The sequence below is a fragment of the Telopea speciosissima genome, chromosome 9 (genome assembly GCF_018873765.1).
Source record: "Telopea speciosissima isolate NSW1024214 ecotype Mountain lineage chromosome 9, Tspe_v1, whole genome shotgun sequence".
Lineage (NCBI taxonomy): Eukaryota > Viridiplantae > Streptophyta > Magnoliopsida > Proteales > Proteaceae > Telopea > Telopea speciosissima.
Genome location: NC_057924.1, coordinates 8693928 through 8717641, shown reverse-complemented (window position 1 = coordinate 8717641; position 23714 = coordinate 8693928). Strand labels below are relative to the sequence as shown.

Genomic DNA, 23714 nt, shown 5'->3' with positions numbered 1-23714 from the left:
CACGACGTTTATTAATAATCGCCGCTGAATATAATGTCTTTTTTTCGCACAAAAACTCCAAGCTCTCTTCATTTCCCGCCTCTTGCTGCACGCTAAGATACCCTCTCTAAATTCTCAAATCCCAATCCCTCACGTTTCTCTCTCAATCTATCACGATGGTTCTCCCTCAAATCCCAATTCCTCACGTTTCTCTCCCAATCTCTCTCATTCTCCTTCAAATCTCTCTCAATCTCTCACAGTCTCTTTCACTCTTGCTTCCGCTGCAAGCTCTGGACTATTTGTGGTTCAGCAGACAACCCAAACTATTCACTTCCTGTGCACTGATCACCGTCCCTCTGTCCCTCTCTAATCTTCACATTTTCTGTCGGATTTCTCTCAAATCTCTTTCAACCTCGCTCCCGCTGCAGCCGTTGTGGACCATTTGGGGCTAAAACAGCCGATTGAGGATCAAGGGACGATTCTAGGGTTGGTGTTGCTCCGGCTACCATGCCAGGAGCTCCACCATCTTGTAGGCCGACGGTGGTGTTGCTCTCGGCCTCCCGCTCGAGGAACATCTCCTACTCTGAGGTACGTAGTAAGCTCTTACTGTTCTTATTCCTCTTTGATCTCTTTCTATTTTTCTCTCCCGTCGGTGGTTTAGGGCAAGCGATAAATGTCAGCGAGAAAAAAGAAAGACGATTAATGGTGATGATCTGCTCTGGGCGATGGCGACGTTGGGTTTCGAAGATTATATTGATCCCCTTAAGGTGTATCTGAATAGGAACAGAGAGGTAATTTGTGAACTTTCTTCTATGGGGTTTTTGTTTAGTTGAATTTTCTTTTTTATGTTCACTTGTGTTTGCTTATTCTTTTCATCGATCTCCAATCTTGTGCTCTTTGACTAGTTTGGAAAGTTTAACTCGTTGATGTTTTCTTTTTTCCTTGGTTGATTTTTGTGGATGGACGTGTTGCGGTAGATGGAGGTATTTTTTCTCCCCTTTATGTTGTAGCTCTGCTCTTTTTCGTTTTTCTGCTGTCCTCCGACATCTGTTCATTGTATTTTTTTTTTTCATTGTTTGGAATGGTTTACTCATCTTGTTGTCTATTTATGGTTCTGATAGGGTGATACCAAGGGATCTACAAAGAGTGGTGATAAAAGGGATGTTGTTGGAGTTCAACCTGGTCCAAATGCACAAGTAATGGATTCTCCACTTAAGTTTGTGTTTCTAATCCTTCGTCGTCCAGCTTACGTATAAATGCTTACAGTGGTGTATTTATTGCCTGGTAAATAAATTTCACAGATTGCTCATCAGGAATCCTTCACACAGGGAGTGAGCTATATGAATTCTCAAGTAATAATTTTACCTCTGTTTCTATTTCAGCATTTAGATCAACATAGACATTCCGATCAAGCCAGACATTAAAAAGTTATATTAATTTCTAATGTAACACATTTTTCTCTTTTAACCGGAGTAAGTTGTCTCTCCTGAAGCGTCTCTAGCTAGTATCTAGTATACATTCCAGCCTTCTAGGTTCTTGGTCCAAGTGAATCTTATGATGGTAGTAGAATGTACAGTAGGAAAATCAATATATATTAAGATGATAAGCTTTAGTTAATCCAAACTTATCTGATCATACTCACTACAAGAAATTGGTGCAACGACGACACTTTGGGTTGAGCTATTGCGGCATTTTCTACAAATGTCGTCACATATGAAGATATACCGACATTTTGTTAAAAATGCCGTGATATATAAAGGTATAACGGCGTTTAGGTATAAACGTCGTCATATATGAATATATAACGACGTTTGTACACAATCGCCGTTAAACAAATTAGTTTTCGCGGCGTTTCCCTAACAAGCGCCACTGTAGCTTACTATTTAATAATGATTTAATATTTTTATTACGGCGTTTTCAATAAAATGCCATTGTATGTCACAATACAACGACGTTTATAAATAAACGCCGTATAAAATAATAGGTTTCCAAAAAAAAAAAACCCCAATTCGTTTTCACTTCCCCGCGCTTAATTTCCATCTCTCTCTCAAAAACCTTTTCGTTTCCCCCACTCTTTCCATCTCTCTCTCAAAGTTCTCTCAAAAGTATTTTCAAACTCCAGAGCAGCGGTGAGTCGATCAGTTCTCTCAAATCTTTTTCCTCTCTCAACCGTCAAACCTCTCTGAAATCTCTTTCAAACGACAGAGAAATGGTGAATCGGCAACTATTGCTAGTTGAGCTGGTGAATTCGACAGTAGCCTGGTGTTTCACCAGGTACGTAATAGATTGGAGGCATTCTATTAGTAAAAGATTTTGGAGATTCTCATCAGCCATACCAATTCTCGCAAGTCCCACAAGGTTCGATCGCATTCAACCCTTCTCCTCTGCTTTTTTCTTACGTGTTTTGATTTCTCATAAAGTATTAGTTCTTGTGTTTGATCTGTTGTTAGTATTTCAAGTTTTTTGTCCAATATTCTTTTGTTTAGGGTTTTTGTAGTTGAGTTCTATTGTTTTAAATTTTTTTTTTTTAATCTTAAACTCTCCTTTCTCTCTCGCTCTCTCTGTTTCTGCTTCGATTCATTCTGTGTTTATCTATGGATTTGCTTATCTAGTTTATATATGTATGAACATGTGTTTATACTAGATCATAAAACCATATATGATCATAGTTTATATATGGATTCATTTTAGACCCTGAATCCATGGCCAATCTGTTGACCTTAACAATAAGCCACCGTTTGGTAACATATTATACCTCTTTACAAACCATGGTTTTGAAATAAGAGTCGATAATGTAATATTTTATTTGGGGCGTAGTTTTGTTTTTTACATTTAAAGTTGATATGTTTGATAACATTTTATAATATTAAGATAACTAATAATAAGTATAATTTTTTTTAAAAGTTCTGTATACCCCTAGTCCTAGAATCATGTATATTTTTTGGGGATTTTCCGAATCGACACCCACACCTTGCTATGAGGTGATCTCTTGTTATTGATAATATGTTATTACAGGACCTAGAAGAATTCCTGATGTTTGTTGGAGACCCAAAGGCTATGTTGGGTTGCTTGTGTCTAGGGACAGGGATTTATTTAGGGACTAAGATTTTCCTTGTCACCCACCTATATTTTAAGGTGTGCAAAACTTCGATGGTTCAAAAATTTTGTCGACCAACGCCAGTGCTACTCGCCATCGTTCCTTTCATTGCCTTAATCGTATTTGTAGATGAGAGAGAGAGAGGGAGAGAGAGAGACCCTTCCCTTGGCAATATGCTTGGTAGACAACCAAACATGACAAGGAGAATTGAGGATTTTCTTTATTTCACTTCACTTTTCCCAACAGATGGAGCCTTCGTATTCCTTAAATTTCACTTGCTGGGAAGCTAAACATAGCCAAAGGATTGGAGGCTAAAGAGTAAAAACCAAGGAATTTGGCATGCAGGTTCTTTGAGACCAGGTTCCTTACCTGTGGATCTGATTAGTAGGTTACTTAAGTTTTCTTTAGGGCTGGAAGTATGTTCAAAATGGGCTAAAAGGGTTCCCTTTGATAGAAAGTATTAGAAAGGTCAAGGGTTGGTTTCTTAAGGGGTTTTAATGGAACCCTGAGTTCCAAAATCCTGATTATGTGTCGCTATTGGCCCACCCAAGCACTAAACAGTTCCGAATTTAAAGGTAGTGGCAATTGCATAATTAGTTGGAAGTTCCAAGTTCTTGAACAAGAAGAAGACATAATCTTGGTATAATGGTAAATAAATCTGTGGAGGAGGGACATTGATGCAGTTAAATGTAGGATATAGGAATTTATTTCTTTGGGTAATTTTGTAATTTCATTTATTATTTTATTAATGTTGATAGAATCATAGAGATAGTGTTTGAATAAATTTTGCTTCCAGTTTTAGAAACCATTTAGGATTTCTTTTCTTTATTTTCCTTATATATGTAACCAGTTATGGAGACATAAAATTGATTGGAATTTGAATAAAGTTTTATGGCTTAATGTGCTGCTGAGAGCTACTATCATGCTATTCATGTTAGCTGATTGCTTCTCTTCCCCTTTCTTCTCACGTTACATCATTACAGGTGTTTCATCCTCCTTTCCCTTATCCTTCTTCATTATTCCTCCTCTTCTATTCTATGTTTACTTATTCTTCGTTACTGTTCTTTCTCCTTGTATTTGCTTCATTGATGTTTTGAATTATATGCAAAACTAAAATTTTAATTAGTTTTAGAAATACATGAGGGGGAGGAGTGATGTAGGAAAGTCACGCACTAAAGTTTTCATACCAATTTGATGCTTGACAACCACTGGACATCTACAGGTGTTTCATCCTCCTTTCCCTTATCCTTCTTCATTATTCCTCCTCTTCTATTCTATGTTTACTTATTCTTCGTTACCGTTCTTTCTCCTTGTATTTGCTTCATTGATGTTTTGAATTATATGCAAAACTAAAATTTTAATTAGTTTTAGAAATACATGAGGGGGAGGAGTGATGTAGGAAAGTCACGCACTAAAGTTTTCATACCAATTTGATGCTTGACAACCACTGGACATCCCACATCGCATATAGAACTATGGTCCTACAAAGAATCAGCTTTTTAATCCATTGAGAGTAAAAACAATCCTAAAATAACCAGAATAGCAATTAGATGGGCAAATTTAGGAGAAGGAAAAGTAATTGTTTGGGTGGGAAAAGGATTAAAACTAAAGTAAAAAGTACAGTTTGCAGTAAAACTAGGGGGTTAGGTTTTGGTATGATGGTTGTTGGCTAGGGCTTAAGGAAAGTTTGAGTTAATGGACAATTTAATTTTGCACTGTAATCCATTACAAGTAACTGAAGATAGAAAGTATGAGGAGAACACCCATATATGCATACAATAAAGGGAATTGAAATGGACTAATTAGGATTGTAATGGCAGCTTACAAGGTGTAATGGTGAGACCTAAAGACAATATCCAAAAACACACAAAATTAGATCAAAACAGTCCTAGTTGAATTACAAAGTTTGGTGATGGTGAGACCTAAAGGGTTTAAACTTTTCTGATATTAAGAAAAGATTCAGTTTGAATTACCTCCAAGTTTAAACTTCAATTCTCCAGCTTCAATGGCTTTTACATCTGGCAGTCCATTAGTAACAGCAAATTTCCCTCCATAAGATTCGGTTACAATGAATAGAGGACTCTGTTGGAGGCTCTCATTCTTATAGAAAAGCTCCTTGAAAGGTTGTGTTGAGACTTGAGAGAGAGAAAGAGATAGAGAGAGGCAAAGATAAAACAAGAGATGAACAAAGCTCCAGACATCAGTTTTGGTTGTATCTACAATTCAAATTTCATCAATTCAAATTCAGCTTGTTTCTCAGCCAAATTTCGTCTATCCTCTTGTACAACCAACACATTTGATGGGCATATATGTAAAAAAAAAAAAAATAGTGTTCATGCATATAGAAGCATGAAATAGTGATGCCAGAATGGTGTCTTTTATGGAGTCTTATTTTCCTTTTTCTAATTGCTATAATTATCATAGGTTTTAGGCCTGAGTTGTTCTGTTATTCTACATTTCGATAGTTTCCAAAGCTGCTTCTGATTTGATTTCTTGTGTTGATAGTCAATTTATGATTGATTTTAGGCCTTCTCTTTTTATAGGTTATTATGAAAGTTACGGTACCATCATATGGCAAGGTGCTTATTGTGCTTAACTTCTCTTTATTTGTTTTAAGTTTGCACTTGACAAGCACATATACTTACTATAATTGTGATTTTGTTCCAATGCATGTTTAGGTGATGGCTGAGCAACAGAGTTCTGGGGACCCTAATGCATCATTGTCATCGTCATCTACAAGTACAACATTCGGTTTCTAGTTTTGAATACTTAATAATTAGGCTGATTGCATTAATTGGACAGCACATTAGTCACTAAAACCGTCACATTTTTTAATTGTAGGTCGTAAGAGAGGGCGCACAAGAGGCCTTTCTATCAATGAAAGGACTAGCTCTACTAAGAAAGATTTGGAATTAGACAAGCATGACATTGTAGTTGGCACTAATGCAGCTGAGGCATCCACATACTCTGGACTACTTGCTAGGATCCCAACCCTACTACCATTAAACTATCTTGACTGGAGAAAGGTTCTGAATCATCATAAAGAAGATGTGTGGAAGAAAATTGAGGTATGGTGATATCCCATCTTATTTTCACTATAAGATTAACCTAATTTCATAGGTAAGTATTGATTTTTTATTTGGGTTTAGACTTGTACTAATTGAATTTGTTTAATAGGAAAAATTTAATGTTTCGAAAGATGCCCAACGTGTTATTTTCATGAGAATGAGCCACTCATGGCGGGATTTCAAGGCAGCTCTGAAAAAAGAGACAGAGAGAAAATATCCTAATTTTTATAATGCTCCCCGCCCTACTAATCCCGTAGACATTCCAGCTGATCAATGGGCGTACCTCATAGGGAAGTGGACATCTGAGGACTGACAGGTAATATATATATTTTTTAAACAATGAATTGACCTAATTTTATTTTACTTAATTAAGCATGACACATATTTTAATGATGGGTTTGATATATGATAGGCAAAATCTATAGCTAACAAAAATAGGAGAGAGAACCAACAAGTGTCTCATACAACTGGCCGGAAGGGTTTCGCACAAGTAGCACACGAGATGGTAATTTTCTTATGCACATCTCATGAACATTTGGTAATATCATAAATGGATGTGATTATATTTGATCTAACCATCATATCTTCTTGTTCAGTGAGTTGAACACCCTGATGGTGCAGATCCTACTAGAGTGTAGGTATTTAAGAAAACCCACCAAAGGAGAGATGGCAGTTACATAAATCAGGTGACAACAGATATCATAGTAAGTATTTGTCAAGATTAATAATGTTTATAAATTTTATGCATATTCTTGGGTATCTATTGGAATGTCCGTTGTTAACCTGTTATACATTGGTTTGTAGGATAAGTTTGACGAGAAATTGGAAGAATTGCCCCCAGAAATGAGAGAGATGAGTGTTGTCCAAAATGATCTTTTCGTGGAAGCATTTGGCGTTGATCTTCCAGGCCGAGTGCGCGGTGTAGGCCTAGGCTTAAAGCCGAGTACTCTTGGCCTTACATAAAGAAATATTGAGGAAAAACGGGAGAAATAAGAAAGACAAAGAGAATTTGCAATGATGAAGGAAGAAATTGTTGATTTGAAACGTGTTGTAGCGGATCTATCCCAAATACTTCGGGGTAGAGGTAGTTCGGAAAGTTCAACTCACTTATGTAAGTTATAAAATTATAAAATTTTGTTGGTTTTTTATTTTAATTTTTATTTGAAGTACTATATATATTGATTTTGCTCACCCATTCATTTGAACAGCTGATAATTGAGGCCATTGCATAAGTTGGCTTATTTTTTGACCGTCTATCTGTACAGGTAAGCTTTCAGTACTGTCAAGATTTGAGTTTCATTTGAACTGTTGAATGGATAAGTTTTGAATTTGATTTGGGTTCTTTTGATAGTCTTCTTCTCTACTTTTTATTTATTTATAGTGACTAATGATGATGTTGCTGGCTGCTACTAATTCTTCTACAGAGATACTTCTCTTTTTATTCTTTTTCCTTTGTAACGATGAATTGATGATACTACATGGCTGTTGCATTGCTGCTACTTGCTTGCAACTCAATTGAAAATGAAAAATCCCAATTTGACCTTATTGGATTTGTTCATCAACTTGAACCTTGGAGATCTTTCATGCATGAAGGGTGTAACCTTATATGGATTCTCCTATATATACCTGGTTTTTCTATATAAATATCCTTTCATGTGTGAGATATTAATGTTGTAGTACTAGAACTGATACTTTGATGCAATTAAGTTTTCTGGGTTTTTGACATTAAGTTATGTTGGAGATCGATAGATATGATTGAGAGAGCTTCAGATCGAGTATATATGTATAATACATACACTATTAGAGAGTCACAGACCAAGAAGCCAGCAACCATTACATCTTCTTGAGTTGAGTCTGATCGAGTTGATGAGTGAGTGAGTGAGTGAGTGAGTGAGTGAATGAGAGAGATGATAAGATTCCAATACAGTAGTAGTAGAGCAAGTAGCAGCAATGCAGCTAGAATTCCGAGGATTCAAATTTTGGACAGCTTTTAGACACCCCTTCTAGGCAGGGCAGCAAGGATTAAAACTCTACTATGGGTAGGCAGACATGCCTTGTAGGAAGAGTGCTTGGGGCTGCAACAGTTCAAGGAGACACAGCAGTTGCAGAGCTGTCCCCGAAGCAACTTATTAAGTTAGGACCTGAAAATGATGATCTTCAGGTACAGTTAGCAAACATATACACAAATGCTGGCCGGTGGGATGACGTTGAAAGGTTACGAGGAAGAGAATATGCCAGGGGACCTCAAAAAAGCCCTGGGATAAGCTTGATTCAGGTTGTGCAATAGCAGTAAGCTAAGGTCCATTATCTGCACACCCATAGATAGAGTTCATGAGACCTTTGACTTCGACCCATCTCCTCATTCCTATTACTCTATTTGTTTTTTTTTGGGGTACTAATTCCTATTACTCTTTCATGAGTTCAAAATATTTCAAGAATTCTGAAACAGTCAAGGACTGAGTCATTGCCCATTCGTCAGGTAAGTTCCCCACAACTTTCAAGCTGTCTTAGTTCCCCAACTTCCAAGCTATCTTCTGGCTTCCAATCAACTCAGCTGATTCGTTCAGGCAATCTGAGCAGCAGGAGTGTGTTAGTGGCTACCACATACTTGTTCCAGTTAAGATTAAATGATATTTAGAAGCTAATTATCAAAAGCGGGAATTTCCTAGATCTACTAGATTAAAAAAAAAATTACAAAATCAGTAGTAGTAAATTATGTTTTACATTCATAAGTTACTTGATTTAAAAAAATTTACCAAACCCCCACATGAGTAAAAAAAGTTAAATGAATAACCCAACATCCTTCTCTCTCCTCCTCCTCCTTCTCCCGACGGAACCAACCACTCCCTTAATCCCCCGCCCCAGCAATCCCGCCCCACCCTTCTCCTTTCAATAGCAGCCCTCTAATTTCTAATTAAAATGGTCTGTAAATCAATCAATGGGATCGCCTAGACCTAATGGGTTGATTCAAACCTGGAATAGCATTTATAGATAGGAATGGAGAGGCTTCGACTGGGACTGGTTCAACACAATCACAAGACATGGCAGGTTGGAAAGATGCAACAGTAGTGAGATTTGTAAAGACCAGGAATCATGGGTTTGAATCTTTTTTGGGAGGGGAATGATCTCCCACAGTTTCAGGTCTTTTGGGCTGGGGGGTTTAGAGTCGTATCAACTCGGTCCAACCCATGGTAATGCAAATAGAAGAAAAGAGCATTATTGAACCAGAAAAAAAAAATAAAGAGTAGGAAGAACTAAGGCAGAAACATGGTGAAACAGAAGATTAAAGAGTAGGAAGAACAAAGAGCATTATTAGAATATTTATTTCTGATTTATCTTGAAAAAATTGTATGATCTGTGTTAGATTTGTTTTTTTGGACCTCCGGTTCATCTTTCTCTTCGTATTTTAGTATTTGTGTGCATGTGTATGTAAATGCATTTATTTCCTTGATTTTCATTGAATCTAAAATAGCTAGGCATTTGGGTATTCTTAGCATTTTTTGATTGATGCATGATTCTTGTCTCTATGTAAGCAATTCCAGGGTTTCAATAGGAAGTAATGCTACTTTTTAATGCTTACTTCTCCCTGAGACAAGCTTTAATTCAAGAAGGAACGATTAGAATGGGCAGCAAGGGGCGGGTGTGCTCAGGTGTAGGGCAGCAAGGGGGGTATGTGCTTGGTTATTCACAATACACAACCTGATGCATTTAAGAACTTTTCTTTTCCATTTCAGTAAGGGTGCATCCCTCATTCCATCATATTTACACTTGCATAACCCTTGTATTGACACTTGCATTTGAGCATTTTCATGGCATTTCTTGTATTTAATTTTGCAACTTTCTTCTTCAACCCACCCACAGTATTTTGTGATCTTATTAGTTATAGTAGATATATACAGGTTTTCCTTGATGAAGTAGGCCAAGAAGGGAAGTAATAATATCCAAGTACTACTGCCCTTGGGTGGTATACATATGATGGTAAAATATTGGCTATCTTATAAGGTTGTCGGCACCTTAAGCTTTGCTACTTTTGATAATGGCTTCCATATTTAATGCTCTGAATTTACTTCTATTGAAACAACCCTTCTAAATCTTCTTCAGGTTTTTCTCATAGCAAGCTTTATTTTACACTTCTTACAAAAAAAGCTACTTCTGTTAGACCTGCCATATGCAAGCAAAAGTTTGCTTGGATGGAAAGGAAAAAAGAAAATCCCTATGACTTCTGAGCTCATACCTTGTTTTGGCTGCTGTTCCTACTTTCATATATTTTATTTTAATCTTATTCCAGTCATTAAAAATGTCATTCAATTGTAATTTATGTTGCCTGTGATTGCTATGTTTTAAAGTTTGGTTTTAGACCTCAGTTCATATGTATTCTTCTCCATTCACTTCAGATCTCTTCTACCATTTCTTGTTAACCCATCCTGCTGCTTAACTCCATTGAAACCATAGGGCTGCTCGACCTTGAAATCAGCCCAGCTTACCCCTGGTTATTGAGATACTAACAGTCTCCTATTATGCCCCCAACCAGTAAGGTTATCAAGCGGGTACTTAGTAAACTCCAGCAGCCTTTTCAATATCTATTAAAGAAAAATCACGAATATGGTTTAAAGATTTTCTTATAATTGTTATGTTAAGCACCAATTAGTGTTGGTAAGTAAAGCTTAAAAATGTCTCCTATATCAGTATAGACTTCAAAAAGCAATCCAATAGCTGAAATATGTTGGAAGGAATGTTCTTCTAACAGAATAATTAAAATTGCTCAATTGTAGTCAATTAAGCCATATCTCCCATCTTATAGTATAATTAACATTATTCAATCACTTCAGGAGCAAACCACAAGGAAAGAAACAAACTGTGGTTTGAAATAGACAAGTCAGGAGGTAGTAATTAATTAGCCAGTTAAGAACATCTAGGAAAGTTGCACAATTCAAGGCTGAGTGTGGGCTTGAGTGTAAAGATCTGTCAAGAGGTTTTATTTATACAAGCCAGTGAAGGATGGTTGATTGGATTGTTTATCTGTCCCCATAATTTTTTGTTTACTTTGTTATTGGCACTTGTGCATACCTCTTGTCACCTTTAGTCTTACTAATTAGTTTATATTGCTATTTGATGGTTTTGTGTAGGATGGAGATGGTGTTCAGGTCTTGGAATTTCACTTTTGGGCTTGGTTTCCTCACTGGGAATATAACTTTGGTGGCTTCAAAGATCCATGAATTGATATTATTTTCTTTGCTAATTGGGTTATGAATTTTGTATAGAAGGGGGTCTCTTTGTGTCTTTTTACAGTATCGGAACCTTGGTACTATGGATTTTGTGTAGGAGGGGACCTTTTGTCTTTTTGCAATATCTGAACCTTAAAACTATGGATTTTGTGTAGGAGGGGATCTCCTCTTTTTGCAGTATCGGAACCTTAGTACTTTAGACACTGTTTTTATTTTATGTTTAATGGATAATTTACATAGTTCAATTTATCTTGTCATTAGTAAAACCATTATTTTGTGGGATTAATGTCTTCTATATGAAACAAGTGATCGAAAAGACTAATATGAATGAATGTGTATTATATATGAAATAGGTGGTAGGATGAATCTATTATATTTGAAACAGGTTAATGGATTAGCTATAAAAGCTATTTTTGTAAAAAAAAAAAACCATATTAGCGGCGTTTTTATAAACGTCGGCAAAAACAAAAAGCGAGGACCCCAGTTACCGGCGTTTATTGACAAATGCCGCAATATTAAAAAGTTGTTGTCTATGATGGCACTTTTATAAATGTCGATTTAGTATACTTATCCCGACATTTACTATAAATGTCGCAACAATTAGAAATTCAGTGCCTACCGCGGCACTTCCAAAAACGTCGTTGTAGGAAATCTTCCACGGCGTTTATTAGAAAACGCCGCGATAAAGGCACCTACACAGTCACTCCCAAAAAACGCCGTTGTACAAAAACGGCAGTACCTTCACCGACATTTCTGCGGCACAAAGTATAAATGCCGTCATATCATACGGCTGCGCTTTTTGGATCTATAGCGACGTTTAAAAACGCCGTCGTAGAACCAATTTCTTGTAGTGACTTTTGCTCAATTTTGGTGTAAAAAGGATCGAATTAAAGGGTAAAATAGGAGAGGAATTAGAAGTTTTAATTCTTCTTTTCCTTTTAAACTGACCTTTTGTTGTTGTATCCTTGAGAGAGAGAGAACGAAAAGAGAAAAGTTGAAAACTTTTTCTTTTTTGGATTGTTAGGCCTGAAAAGGATTTTGGATTCATGTATGAAATTGAGTGGAGATGTGCGTAATGGCTATTGATTATGATGATAATGGTGGGTTCTCTTCTTTCCCTTTCAATGTTTCTTTCTGAGATTTAGGGAGGAGAGTGAGTTCACATGTCCTTCAATGTGAACACTATTTGACTGATTTTGGAGTCGATGATGATGAATCGTGGGCTGCTACATTCACATCCACATCCCACCATGCCCCTTTTTCTCTGTTCTGTCCTTGTGCTTCTGCAGTTCATTTAAATTCTCACCTGCCTTAGCTGAAATGTCTCAGAAATACTTTCAGATTACAGCCTTTGACTCTTAACAAGAGAATCACTTTTATCCCATTTCTTGATTTCCCTCCCTCTCTGGTGCTTGAATTGATAATTCTTGAATTGATAATTCTTGAAGCACAATGTGAAGTGGTCTCTCATTTTCCAACAAGATGGCTCACACAATAAGCTGTCTTATCTAAGAAGAATGATTTCAAAGCAACATGAACACTGTGGATGATACCCTTTGCTGATCCAACCACCAATAGCTCTATAGTCCTCTTTCTGGGTTTGTTTTAGACATTTATTTGAGCTTATTTAAAGCTAATGTTGAATGGTATTTACTATTCACTTTAACATCATTTTCTACCCTTAAATTTCAACAATTTTGTTTAATTTTGAGTTGTAGCTTTCTATAATACCTAGGTTTTAGCAGTAACTCTATTCTTGAATTTCTATTCTTTCTTCTTTTGTATTAGTTTCTCTAAGTTTCCATTCATTAGAGGGTCCCATGTCTCCCATCCTCTAAATCTATTAATGATTATTAAGCTATTTGAAAATTGATTCTGTCCCCCACAAACATCAGAGATTAAAGTGCTATCTCATTATTTACTCCTACTTTTAATTTAGGAAAGTTGGTTTAAGAGATCTCATGTTATTGAGATTATACATGATGGCTAGTTTGAATTTCTCAATGTAGCAAAACAATTTACCTTGTACCAGTGAATATCTTTTCCAAGACTATCAAAACCATGAAGCAAAACACTCTAATTTCAATACTAAAATGCTTAAGATTTTCTGAATAGGCAGTGTACTGCCAACAAAATGTGAAATCAATGGAAGGAAGTGGTGTCTTCAAGACCATGGCTGCATTGTTTCTGGCAGTATATGTTTCAAACAAATTTAACCTCAAAATTTTTCTTTTCCGGGGTTTTTACTTGGAACAAATGGAGTCTAAATGGAATATAGGAACTAACAATTTAGGGATAAAGGCAATAAGCAGAAATTTAAGGTATGGTAAGACTCAACCCGGGTTGCTTTATTTTCTTCCATTCAGTTTCTGAGAAAATTATTTCTGTATTCGTTTATTGAGATTTAAGCAGATTTATTTGGTCTTATTTTTTGGTTCCATGCTTTAATCCTATTCATTCACTTGAAGAGAGTTTTATATATTTCTGTAACATTATTTTTATTTTTAAATGTTTTCTTTCTTGATTCCCTGGTTCTTCTTTTATGAACTTAATCATTCCTGCTGCGTTTCCAGTTTCGTTTCAGATTTGAGTGTTCTACTTCGTTTTGGAACTGGTTCCTTCTTCTTCCCTACATATTTCTCTCAGTAATGGGGCTTTGCTTCGTTCCTGCTTTCTTGAGTGTTCTGTTGCGTTTCAGATCTGAATGTCTAGCTTCATTTTTTATCTAAATGTTCTTTTTAGGATCAGAACCCCATCATCGTTCTGGCATTCTTCTCTGTTTGTTTGATCACCGCTGCTCTCCTTCTCGTTGCTTCTGAGTTGACTCTCTGCTGCTAGCTCCTTCCTTCGCTGGTTTCAGACCTGAGCTTCTACTTTGTTCAGATATGTTCGGCTGTGTTTTAGTTATATGGTGAAAGCACCATTGTAGGAGATGGTGGTGTTGCGACAGAATCGAGGGCGAGGGAGTCGGGAGTGGGGACCGGATAAAGTCGTGTTTTTTCTTTTGACGGAAGTGTTCATAAACAGTAAAAGCAATAAATTTTTGCCCTGCCAAATGTGCTCACTGAGCAGTTTTTGACCCAGAACTACTTTCTCCGAGTAGAAAAACAGACCAGCTTGCCAAATGCAATTCTGCTTACAATCTGCTTTTGTGAGCTAGAAAACAATAAAATTACTTTCAGTGAGTGTTACCAAACACGGCCTTGGAGTAAGAGAGTGATAAGGGTATGAGTGGAATGAATTGGCTTGGTTAAGATATTTCTCTCTCAACCACAATAGCTCTCTTCATCCTTTTTGCTCTAAGTTGGTATCTCCCTCTCATTAACTTCTCTATTCCCCTCCTACAGCTATTACTCTTTTCCCCTTCTTTGCTCCTACTATTTCTCTTTAAACTAATCTTCTTTTCTTCTCCATCTTATCCATTGGTTTAAAGCTCAAATCCTATTTCAGGAAAGACTTATCTCTCTCTCTCTCTCTCTCCAATCAACTTCACCCATCAACTCTCTCCAATCAACTTAATCCATCAATTTCAAATACTTAGGTTTTTTTATGTCTGATTTCTTGTTGTAAGAATTATTTATATCAGACAATTATTGCTTAAATTCTGAACCATTAGATCTAGATTCAGATCTGGCCATATCAACATAAACAACTGACCGTTAGATTTAAGATCAGCAGTATGTATGGGAAAGAGGTGAGCATCCAAGTGATGTTAATTAGCTTCTTCCTCAAGAAGAAATGTGAGTTGCATGAATCATATTATATTCTCTTCATTTCCTGTGTACCAGAAACCGTAGTTTCATTGGAGGATGAAACAGTATTTGTCAGCTATTGGACTCCTTGATCTCATGAAGAGTAGCTTGTAGCAGAGACTAATAAAAAGCAATCTAGAATGTTGATTGTGAGTGAATTGGTTAATGAGTTGTTTCAAAAAGCCCTTCCTCTGGAGCTTACTAGGGGATGATTGCTAATACAATTGCTATTTATTGCCAAGAGATTCCTTGGTTATGGAAACAATATGGGTTGAATGACAACAATCCACCATCAGATTAAAATGTTTTCTTTTTAATCTGATTGCTTATAGGGGTTATGACTTTAAAATCCTTCTTCATTTTGATTTGATGACATTGAACCCTTCACTATATTATGATGATAATTCACCTGCCATGGTAGGCAATCTATTTCTCTATCCTTATCCATTCTAAGTCTCTCCAAAACGCAGAGCATGAATGATATGAGACTCTCCAAGATGGCAAAAATTGGAAGTATCAAGTTCTTGTTAATTGGTTCTCTAGATATAGATTCTTTAAACCTGTGCTTTCTGCTCATTTTGTTTATTAGCTTTTTCCTATCATAGTTCAATATGCTTCCGTCCTTCCCCTTCTGAACTTTTTTACCTTGATATTCTCAAGGGCCTTTCTTGGTTGCTTGTTAGTAGCTGAAGATGGGTTTTGATGGCTCGTTTCATACTTCTACTAGAAAACTAGAAATCCTCACCCAAAAACCAAAAGAATGGGATGCTTGACAGTAGATTTTCCATTCTCAACTCAGTTCCCTCCCCCCCACCCTTCTGTTTATATACTGCCTTTTTTTGCTTTTCTTTATAAGCCATCATGTCTCTTTCATAACCACTCTTGATTCCCATAAGTCGTAGGTGAGAGCTTTAAGAGTCAAAATCTCAACCTTATGCTGAAGAAGGCAGTAATCAGGGTACTGGGTATGTAGTCTGTTCTAAAACTCCTGGATTCGACATATTCTATTCCATAAAGTGGTAGTTACTAGAAATTCAGAATTTGGTATCATTCGACACTTATACAACTCGGACTATATGGTTACCTCTTTCTACACTTCTTAAGTTTCCTATCTTTGTGCAACGGGGTTTTGGAAATGTCTGCAGTTTCTCGTTTCCTTATTGTACATCTTGATAAGCTACTATTTATATTCAGTTTAAAGACAACCAGCTGTTATCAAAAAAAGAAGATAGGACCACACGTAGGACCAGGATCTAATTGAAGGATTTGAAGAAAACTGAGAAACTAAATAGATTCAAAAATTTTAATGCAGTTTTAAAAAAAATGGTTTTTCTGTTTTTGCTAAACACTACCCAATGATTGTATTCATGAGGGAATAATTTACTGATTTTAGAAATTAGAGAGGGGAAGAAGAGACGTAAATAAACAGGGGTTCTAAAAGATGTCTAAACTTAGGTAACTCTAATTAAGTCGGATCAGTAACTTCAAAATAGAATTGCTTGGGTCTACTTATGATTTCCAGGCGAAAATAATATCTTAATAAGGCTAGAGGAGGTATCGTAGGTCTGGTTGCTTGTAATTCATATATCTTGATAAGGATAAAAAATATTAGACTATTGTTAGGATTCAAGAGAGATTAGCAACATAAACACCAAATCTAATAAGAGACCAAACTAATATGAATAAGATATTGTCAAATGATGCAGGTTGGAAATTGACAGAAAAAGGTATGTGCTTGGTTTGGAATCGATAAGCCAAGAAGTAAAGAGGAAGAAGTACGAGAAGAAGGCAAGAAGGAGGACAGAAGAAATTAGAATGGAGAAGAACAAGAGTTCACACTGTGATGAATAGCTCATACCGAGTTGAGCGGGGACATGCACCACGGATACTAAACAAACAATTGATTCAATCCATTCAACTCAAGTATGTTCAATGGGTTACAATTTTATATAAAGAAGAAAAAAAAAAAAATACTCATAATCATATCCTAAAACAGAAGTTAAGAACTACTTGAACTCTATTCCCTTAAAGAGAGGATTTTTATGCCCTTTTCTGCTTGTCCTTTTTCTCCCCCATCTTCAAAGCAGTTGAGTGACCTTGATTGTGGCTCTAACTAGTTTTTAAAATACATTGAATGGCATTGTAACATCACATTTCACTAACAGATTGTTTCTTTTGTGTTTCTCTTTTTCTTATGCCGTTGCGTAAGATTGACTCGATGGCAAGGTCGAGAGGTGGTTGGTTGCTCCTCTTGTGTCGTTGTAAAGGTGAGTAAAAACTACAATGAAGTTCATGTTAACCCATTTTCTAGTTTAGCATAAATCGATTTCTTTGTCTTATGGTTACCCATCTTCCTACTGATGTGCAGGACTATAGGGAAGAATTTGAGGGTCTTAATATCGTCCAGGAGTATGTGAAATCATATTATGTTAATGCACTAAGAATTGAAAGATATATTGTTTGAGGTTTTTGACCTGGAGTCGATCAATGGGAGCCTTTCTTTTTATTTTTCCCTTTTGTTATTTGTAGTTGATAATTAGAATGGACTAAATACAGTTATTTTTTGTTGGTGGTTGTGAACCAAGAGGGTTTTATCATTTTTTCTTATTAAGTTGAGATTGAATTAATATTTTTTTAATGTTTGGTATTTCATATTAGTAGATGTTGGGCATTAGTAAAATTACTGTTTTGTGGATTAATGTGTATTTTTATGGTCTGAAATGAATATATATTATATATGAAATAGGGGGGTAGGGGTGGTCATGCGAGGTTGTCTTTGCCAGACAGAAAGATTCTTAAAAAAAAATATTACTTTTGACGGCGTTATTTAACAAACGTCGCAATAATAAAAGCCACCATATATGACGGCGTTTAAGAAACGCCGCTGCCATATGTTTTACCGGCGTTTATAAACAACTGCCGCAAACAACATATATTTAGCAACATATACCGGCGTTTAAGACATGCCGCCATAGGGTATTTTCCCGGCGTTTATGTAAACATGCCGCAAATAAATAATATTATATCAACGTTTACCAATCTATAGCGGCGTGTTCCAAAACGCGGTGATAGAGTATATATGACGACATTTACTAACAAACGTCGGCGAAAGTATACCTACACGGGCATATCTCATAAACGCCGTGATACATTTCTGGCGGTACATTTGACGACATATGTGCGGCGTTTATTACAAATGCCGCTGAATCATATAACGGCGTTTTTGTAAGCTATGGCGGCACTTACAAAACGCCGCAAAAAACGCCTTTTCTTGTAGTGGTTGTAGGAAGATTCCCAAGTTTACAACATAAAAACTCGAAAAAAATCAAATATTTTGAAGAACTTTTGCTTCTTCTATTTGATTTGATTTCTAGGGCTTCCACTGATTTTGATTGATTTCGATCCAACTGGAACCGATCTCCTCCCCCATTCCATACTCTTGAACCTTGATCTTGAAGAGCTTGTCATGCATTCTCCTTATTTTTCGACTCTAGTATCATTATTTCTTTTAAAAAAAAAATTTATTTCTAAATAAAATCAGTGGAAGGATTTCCTAGCCTAGCTTCATTGTCATCAGATGGAACTCTTTAGGGACATGAACGACTTCCTTAAGAAACTAACATTTATGGCCAGTCAATTTCCAAGACATGTACCTTGAAATGTTAGGAAAATGACCCTTGACGATTTATATATTTTCCAAAGAACCAGACGATTTTTATTTTTAATCAATCTTACTGAAGGACCACCAGGTGTAGGGTTTGAATGGGTGGGAAATCAAGAATACAAATCCGCAAAAGGGTTGGAGAAAATAAGGACGTCTAACATCCAATGGAGATAGATAGGGAACGCCCAACTGCATTGGCAGCCACCATCACGCCAAAAGGTGTTTCCCCGAACCATATGATTTGAGTGGTGGTTAGTTCTTTTTTCTTTTTGGGCAAACTTATTTAGGATCTGGCTCTCCTCCAGCTGTGGCGGGAGCTGGAGGATCCAGCCCAGCCAAGTCAAAATAGAGGGGCTGCCTGTGTAATGACCCAAACACCTCTCATTTGGTTGGGCTGGATCCTCCAGTCCGGCACGTCGGAGGAGAGTCGAATGGAACGGCTTTCTTCCGCCATGGCGGGAGTTGGAGGATCCAATCCGCTAAACAGGAGGAGTGTCTTTCAAGAACCGGATATTTCAATCTTTGAAGGCCCGTAGGGTGATGGTGGGATCAAGAACAAACCGAAAGGGTGGAGATAAGGCGCCTCAATGGGTAGTGGGGCCATTGGCACCACCTCACGCCAAGGTGTTTCCCGCCAGTGCTTTTTTTTTTTGGGTTTTAGGATCTGGCTCTCACTGTGGCGGGGCAGGTCGGCGAGGGAGTTGGAGGGATCCAATCCAGGCTAAAAGTGAGCAGGAGGAGTTGTCATTTCATAGGATGAGGCCCGCTTGTAAACTGAACCAAACACCATTGTTTTGGTTGGGTTGGATCCTCCATTTCCTGCCATGGTTGGAGGAGAGCCAAATTAGAGCCGAATTAAATTTATTTATGAATTTAAATCTAAAAAACAAGAGCTTGTAATTAGCATCAAAAATTAAAAAGACAGTTGGGACGGGACCTAGGTCAGTTACAATCAGAAATAACATAAATTGACAAGTCAAGAGTATTTTTCTATAAAAAAAATAAATAAATAAATAAAACAAGTGGATGATAATTACCCTTCCTTTATATGATAAATATCTCTGCACACATGGGGTGGCCGAAATGGCAAACCCGTCCCCCGTCAATAACGCAAATTCTATCTTTGTCCCGCTGCATGTGTTTGGGTGCACCCTGCGCCCAGATGTGCTCATAGAGAACATGCACCCTTCGTTTATTAAGTAATGTCCACTTCTTCTAGTGCACTGATCCATTACGACTTTAATCATTGATGTACGAGTGGATCCCACGCATACTCGTCGGTCAAGCAGAGGCTAAAGTAGTCCTCTGATTCAGATTATGGGGGTCCTTATAGCCTTTTCATGCGTACAACACGTTGTGAGTATCTTCAAAGGTATAACTTTTTTAGTTCTTCCCTACCCTACCCTACCATTACTCATTCTTCCGTGCCTTTCTTAGAGAGACTTGGGGGAGAGTTGACGATTGACTACATGAGAAGAATCTTTCTCTCAGCTAGTTTTTTGGAAGATATGAAGAATTATTGGATTTGAATCCTCTACGACGCAGCTGCTCGTCCTGATTATGCAGACATAGGGTCGTGCGCAAAGACCATTTTACCTCTGCCTAAGCACTTTGCATGAGGGGGGGGGAATTGAGAATTATCCTCCTATGAGAAACAAATCTTTCCTAGGCAGAGGCGATACTTCTTGCATTATAAATTAAGCCCCTCCCTTACTCCTGGAGACTCATCCCTCTCTCCTTCTATTCAATACTTTAAACTTAAAGTTGTGGAGTTCATATGGCCTTCTCTAGTAACATTTCATCCCCTTCCACCATCACCACCCAAGTTTCTGCTAGAACATATGTTTCAAGTACTACTCCTCCTCACAGATCTGTTGCCTACGCATACAATGAAGCCACCATCCAATCCCTCAACCTCGACGCCAAACCGTCACTCGATTTTATGGCAAGCACTGCAACTCATCACTCCTATAAATTTTTCATTCTAATACTTCGCTTCGATATCAACTCACTTATGACTTATGTTTTTGTAGGATGGGCTTCGGATTAAGCACGTTAAGAAGTGCAAGGAAGTTAAGTGGACTCTGAATGAACTTCAAGACCCATTAGAGCGTAGGATCATGATTGACACATTGCAACGCTTGGGTATCAATTATCACTTCGAACAAGATATCAAAACAGCCCTAGCTAAGCATTATGGAAGCCTTAGTTCGGGCACGTTCCCATTTGGGGATCATAATTTGCATGACATTGCACTTTACTTTCGATTGTTGAGGCAAGCTGGTTATTTGGTTCCTACAGGTGTGTTTTGCCCTAAATTAACAAACTCTATACTAAATTATGCAACTATTCTATGTAGATGATAGGGTTGTTGTTATCCCAACTCAGAGCACTTTTGACAATGAAGTAGAAGTGGGTTCAGTGGGGGACCTTTGGTTTTGATCTAGTCAACAATACTTGGAGATATCCAAGATCGGATGGCAGTGTTTTAGGCATTATTGATAAGACGGCTTCTTCCATTGCTCCAACCAATCATAGTGGGAGATGGGTGGTTCCTCCCATTCCTCCCTATAATTTTAATGAGAATAAGATCAACTTTGTAATTGCGTGATAGGTTGTTTGGGGCTGCTTTTGTCTTTTAGTTCCTCTTTGGGTAGTCTCCCTTTAGTTTGCTTTGGCTGTAGGTTTTTTAAGTGTTCTTTTGTGGAGCTTTCTCCGATTATTTTGAAGGGAAAGTTTCTCTGTGCTTCGTTGAATATAATTTTTTATTCATAAAAAAAAAATAAAAATACTACTGGTGTTAATTTCCTTAATTATAAGAATAAGAAGAGATACTAATCATCAAGTATAGATCTATTGATTGGTGGTGCATGGAACAGATGTGTTTAGTAGCTTCATGGATGAGAAGGGACACTTCAAAGTAGAACTAAGAGAAGACATTAGAGGATTGATGAGCTTATACGAAGCTTCGCACCTCGGATTCAAGGAAGAAGAGATTCTCGATGAAGCACATGACTATGCTCGGATGCATCTTAATGCTTCCCTAATGAACCTCCAACCAAATTTAGCTAGAGCTGTAAAGGACACCCTGGAGAATCCCTATCACATGAGCTTGGCTAGATTCCAAAGCAAATGCTATCTCCAAAATTTCCATGGCACGTATGGATGGATGGGTCTCTTAGAGCAACTTTGGAAGATAGATTTTAATATTGTCCAATCCATAAATCGACTTGAACTCCTTCAGATTTTCAAGTAAGTTACAGTACTGGTCGTTTTAATTTGTTTGATTTCTAAGTAAGAGTACTAATTACAAAGTTTTTGGTATATATGATCAGGTGGTGGAGAGAAGTGGGTCTATCAGAGGAGCTGAAGTTTGCTAGAAACCAACCATTAAAATGGTACATGTGGCCCATGGTGGTCCTTCCAGATCCAAAGTTCTCAGAGCATAGAATTGAGATGACGAAAATCATCTCACTTGTCTATGTGATAGATGATATTTTCGATGTTCGAGGGACATTGGATGAACTTCTTCCATTCACTGCGGCAATCAACAAGTAGGCATTAAGGACACTAGGTTTTGTGGGATCGTGATCTTCTATGGGGCGCTGCCCATAGTGGTCTGCGCGCAATGTCCGCCTTACCATTGCCTGAGCGCTTTGCCCGAGCAGGGGTAAGGTGGACATTACACGCGACGATGTGTCTAGACCGCACAACGCGCCATAGAGGATCTGTATTGGGTTTTATGTATCCAAAATAATCAACTTATAAACAGTTTAGTATGATGATTTTACTAGATTATTTATTTATGGATTGGTTATTCTTCCTTGCAGATGGGAACCCACTGCCATTGAGCGACTACCAAACTACATGAAAATCTGTTTCAAGATTCTTGACGAAATCACCAATGAAATTGCTGATAAGGTCCTTAGAGAACATGGGTGGAACCCATTACACTCACTTAGGAAGGCGGTGAGCTTCAATTAAAATTTTCACCCCACCCAATCCTCAATGCAATAATATTAATGTTAACACATGTTATATATGTGTCTGATGGGGTCCACTCTAGTGTATGATCGTTAGATTGGACTAGCCTAGAATGGAATAAATTAAAAGACCTGATTTATGTGTTTCGTCAGCTCTGGAACTGAAACTTTTGGCGTACCGATGCAGTACCTAACATAATCAACCTAATTCCCTATCTGTTTTGAGTGTAGTGGGGGAGCCTTTGTGATGCTTTTCTGGTGGAAGCAAAATGGTTTGCTTCAAAGCAGGTGCCCAAGGCGAATGATTACCTGGAGAATGGAGTGGTGAGCTCAGGAGTCCATGTGGTGTTACTTCATGGCTTCTTTCTCCTGGGTGAAGGTATAACTAAGGAGAATGTAGATCGTGTGGAACATAGTCCAGGCCCAGCTCTCATGTCTTGTCCAGCTACAATTCTTCGTTTATGGGATGACTTGGGAAGTGCAAAGGTAGTACGAGTAGTGATTATCGAGCTTGTTTAGCTTAATATTGTTTACCAATTTTTAGTAATTGGTCATTAATTAATATGGATTGGTAAACAGGATGAGGAGCAAGATGGACATGATGGATCATACTTGGAGTGCTACTTGAAGGACCATAAGCAGGGATCTTCAATGGAGAGTGCGCGAGAACATGTTTTCGATTTGATTTCAGATTCATGGAAGCAACTCAACCGGGAAACCCTAGAATGGAGCTCTTTCTCACCCTCTCTTATGAGGGTCTCACTTAATTCTGCAAGGATGGTCAAAGTGATGTATGGTTATGATGATAATCAACGTCTTCCAGCTCTTGAAGAGTATATTAACTCATTGCTCCGTGAGAGTATTCCTCTGTATTAGAAATGAAGCCATACTTTTCTCTCTCTCTCTCTCTCTCTCTCTCTCTCTCTCTCTCTCTCTCTCTCTTATC

At 37.5% G+C, this 23714-nt stretch overlaps 2 protein-coding genes across 2 annotated transcripts; both read left to right on the top strand.

The window, feature by feature from the left end:
- Nucleotides 1-646: 646 nt before the first annotated feature.
- On the top strand, nt 647-1416 carry LOC122639521 (nuclear transcription factor Y subunit B-10-like). The gene is made up of 4 exons (XM_043832387.1): nt 647-770; nt 957-962; nt 1101-1175; nt 1281-1416. The coding sequence occupies exons 1-4, from the start codon at nt 705-707 to the stop codon at nt 1401-1403; spliced, it is 270 nt and encodes an 89-aa protein (XP_043688322.1). The 5' UTR covers nt 647-704; the 3' UTR covers nt 1404-1416.
- Nucleotides 1417-8179: 6763 nt separating this feature from the next.
- On the top strand, nt 8180-23644 carry LOC122638603 ((3S,6E)-nerolidol synthase 1-like). Its single transcript, XM_043831467.1, has 13 exons — nt 8180-8419; nt 8594-8623; nt 11271-11288; nt 13485-13690; nt 16828-16848; nt 17331-17388; nt 17490-17579; nt 20819-21086; nt 21665-22037; nt 22121-22339; nt 22616-22754; nt 23000-23254; nt 23348-23644. The coding sequence occupies exons 1-13, from the start codon at nt 8180-8182 to the stop codon at nt 23642-23644; spliced, it is 2214 nt and encodes a 737-aa protein (XP_043687402.1).
- Nucleotides 23645-23714: the final 70 nt, after the last annotated feature.

Excerpts from the sequence above, each read along its gene's own strand:
- LOC122638603 (XM_043831467.1), top strand. The coding sequence starts at position 8,180 with ATGGGTAGGCAGACATGCCTTGTAGGAAGAGTGCTTGGGGCTGCAACA. Across the intron at positions 17,580-20,818 it reads TAAGAATTGAAAGATATATT|GATGGGCTTCGGATTAAGCA; the intron begins GTTTGAGGTTTT and ends ATGTTTTTGTAG. Across the intron at positions 22,340-22,615 it reads TTCACTGCGGCAATCAACAA|ATGGGAACCCACTGCCATTG; the intron begins GTAGGCATTAAG and ends TCTTCCTTGCAG.
- LOC122639521 (XM_043832387.1), top strand. The coding sequence starts at position 705 with ATGGCGACGTTGGGTTTCGAAGATTATATTGATCCCCTTAAGGTGTAT. Across the intron at positions 1,176-1,280 it reads AACCTGGTCCAAATGCACAA|ATTGCTCATCAGGAATCCTT; the intron begins GTAATGGATTCT and ends TAAATTTCACAG.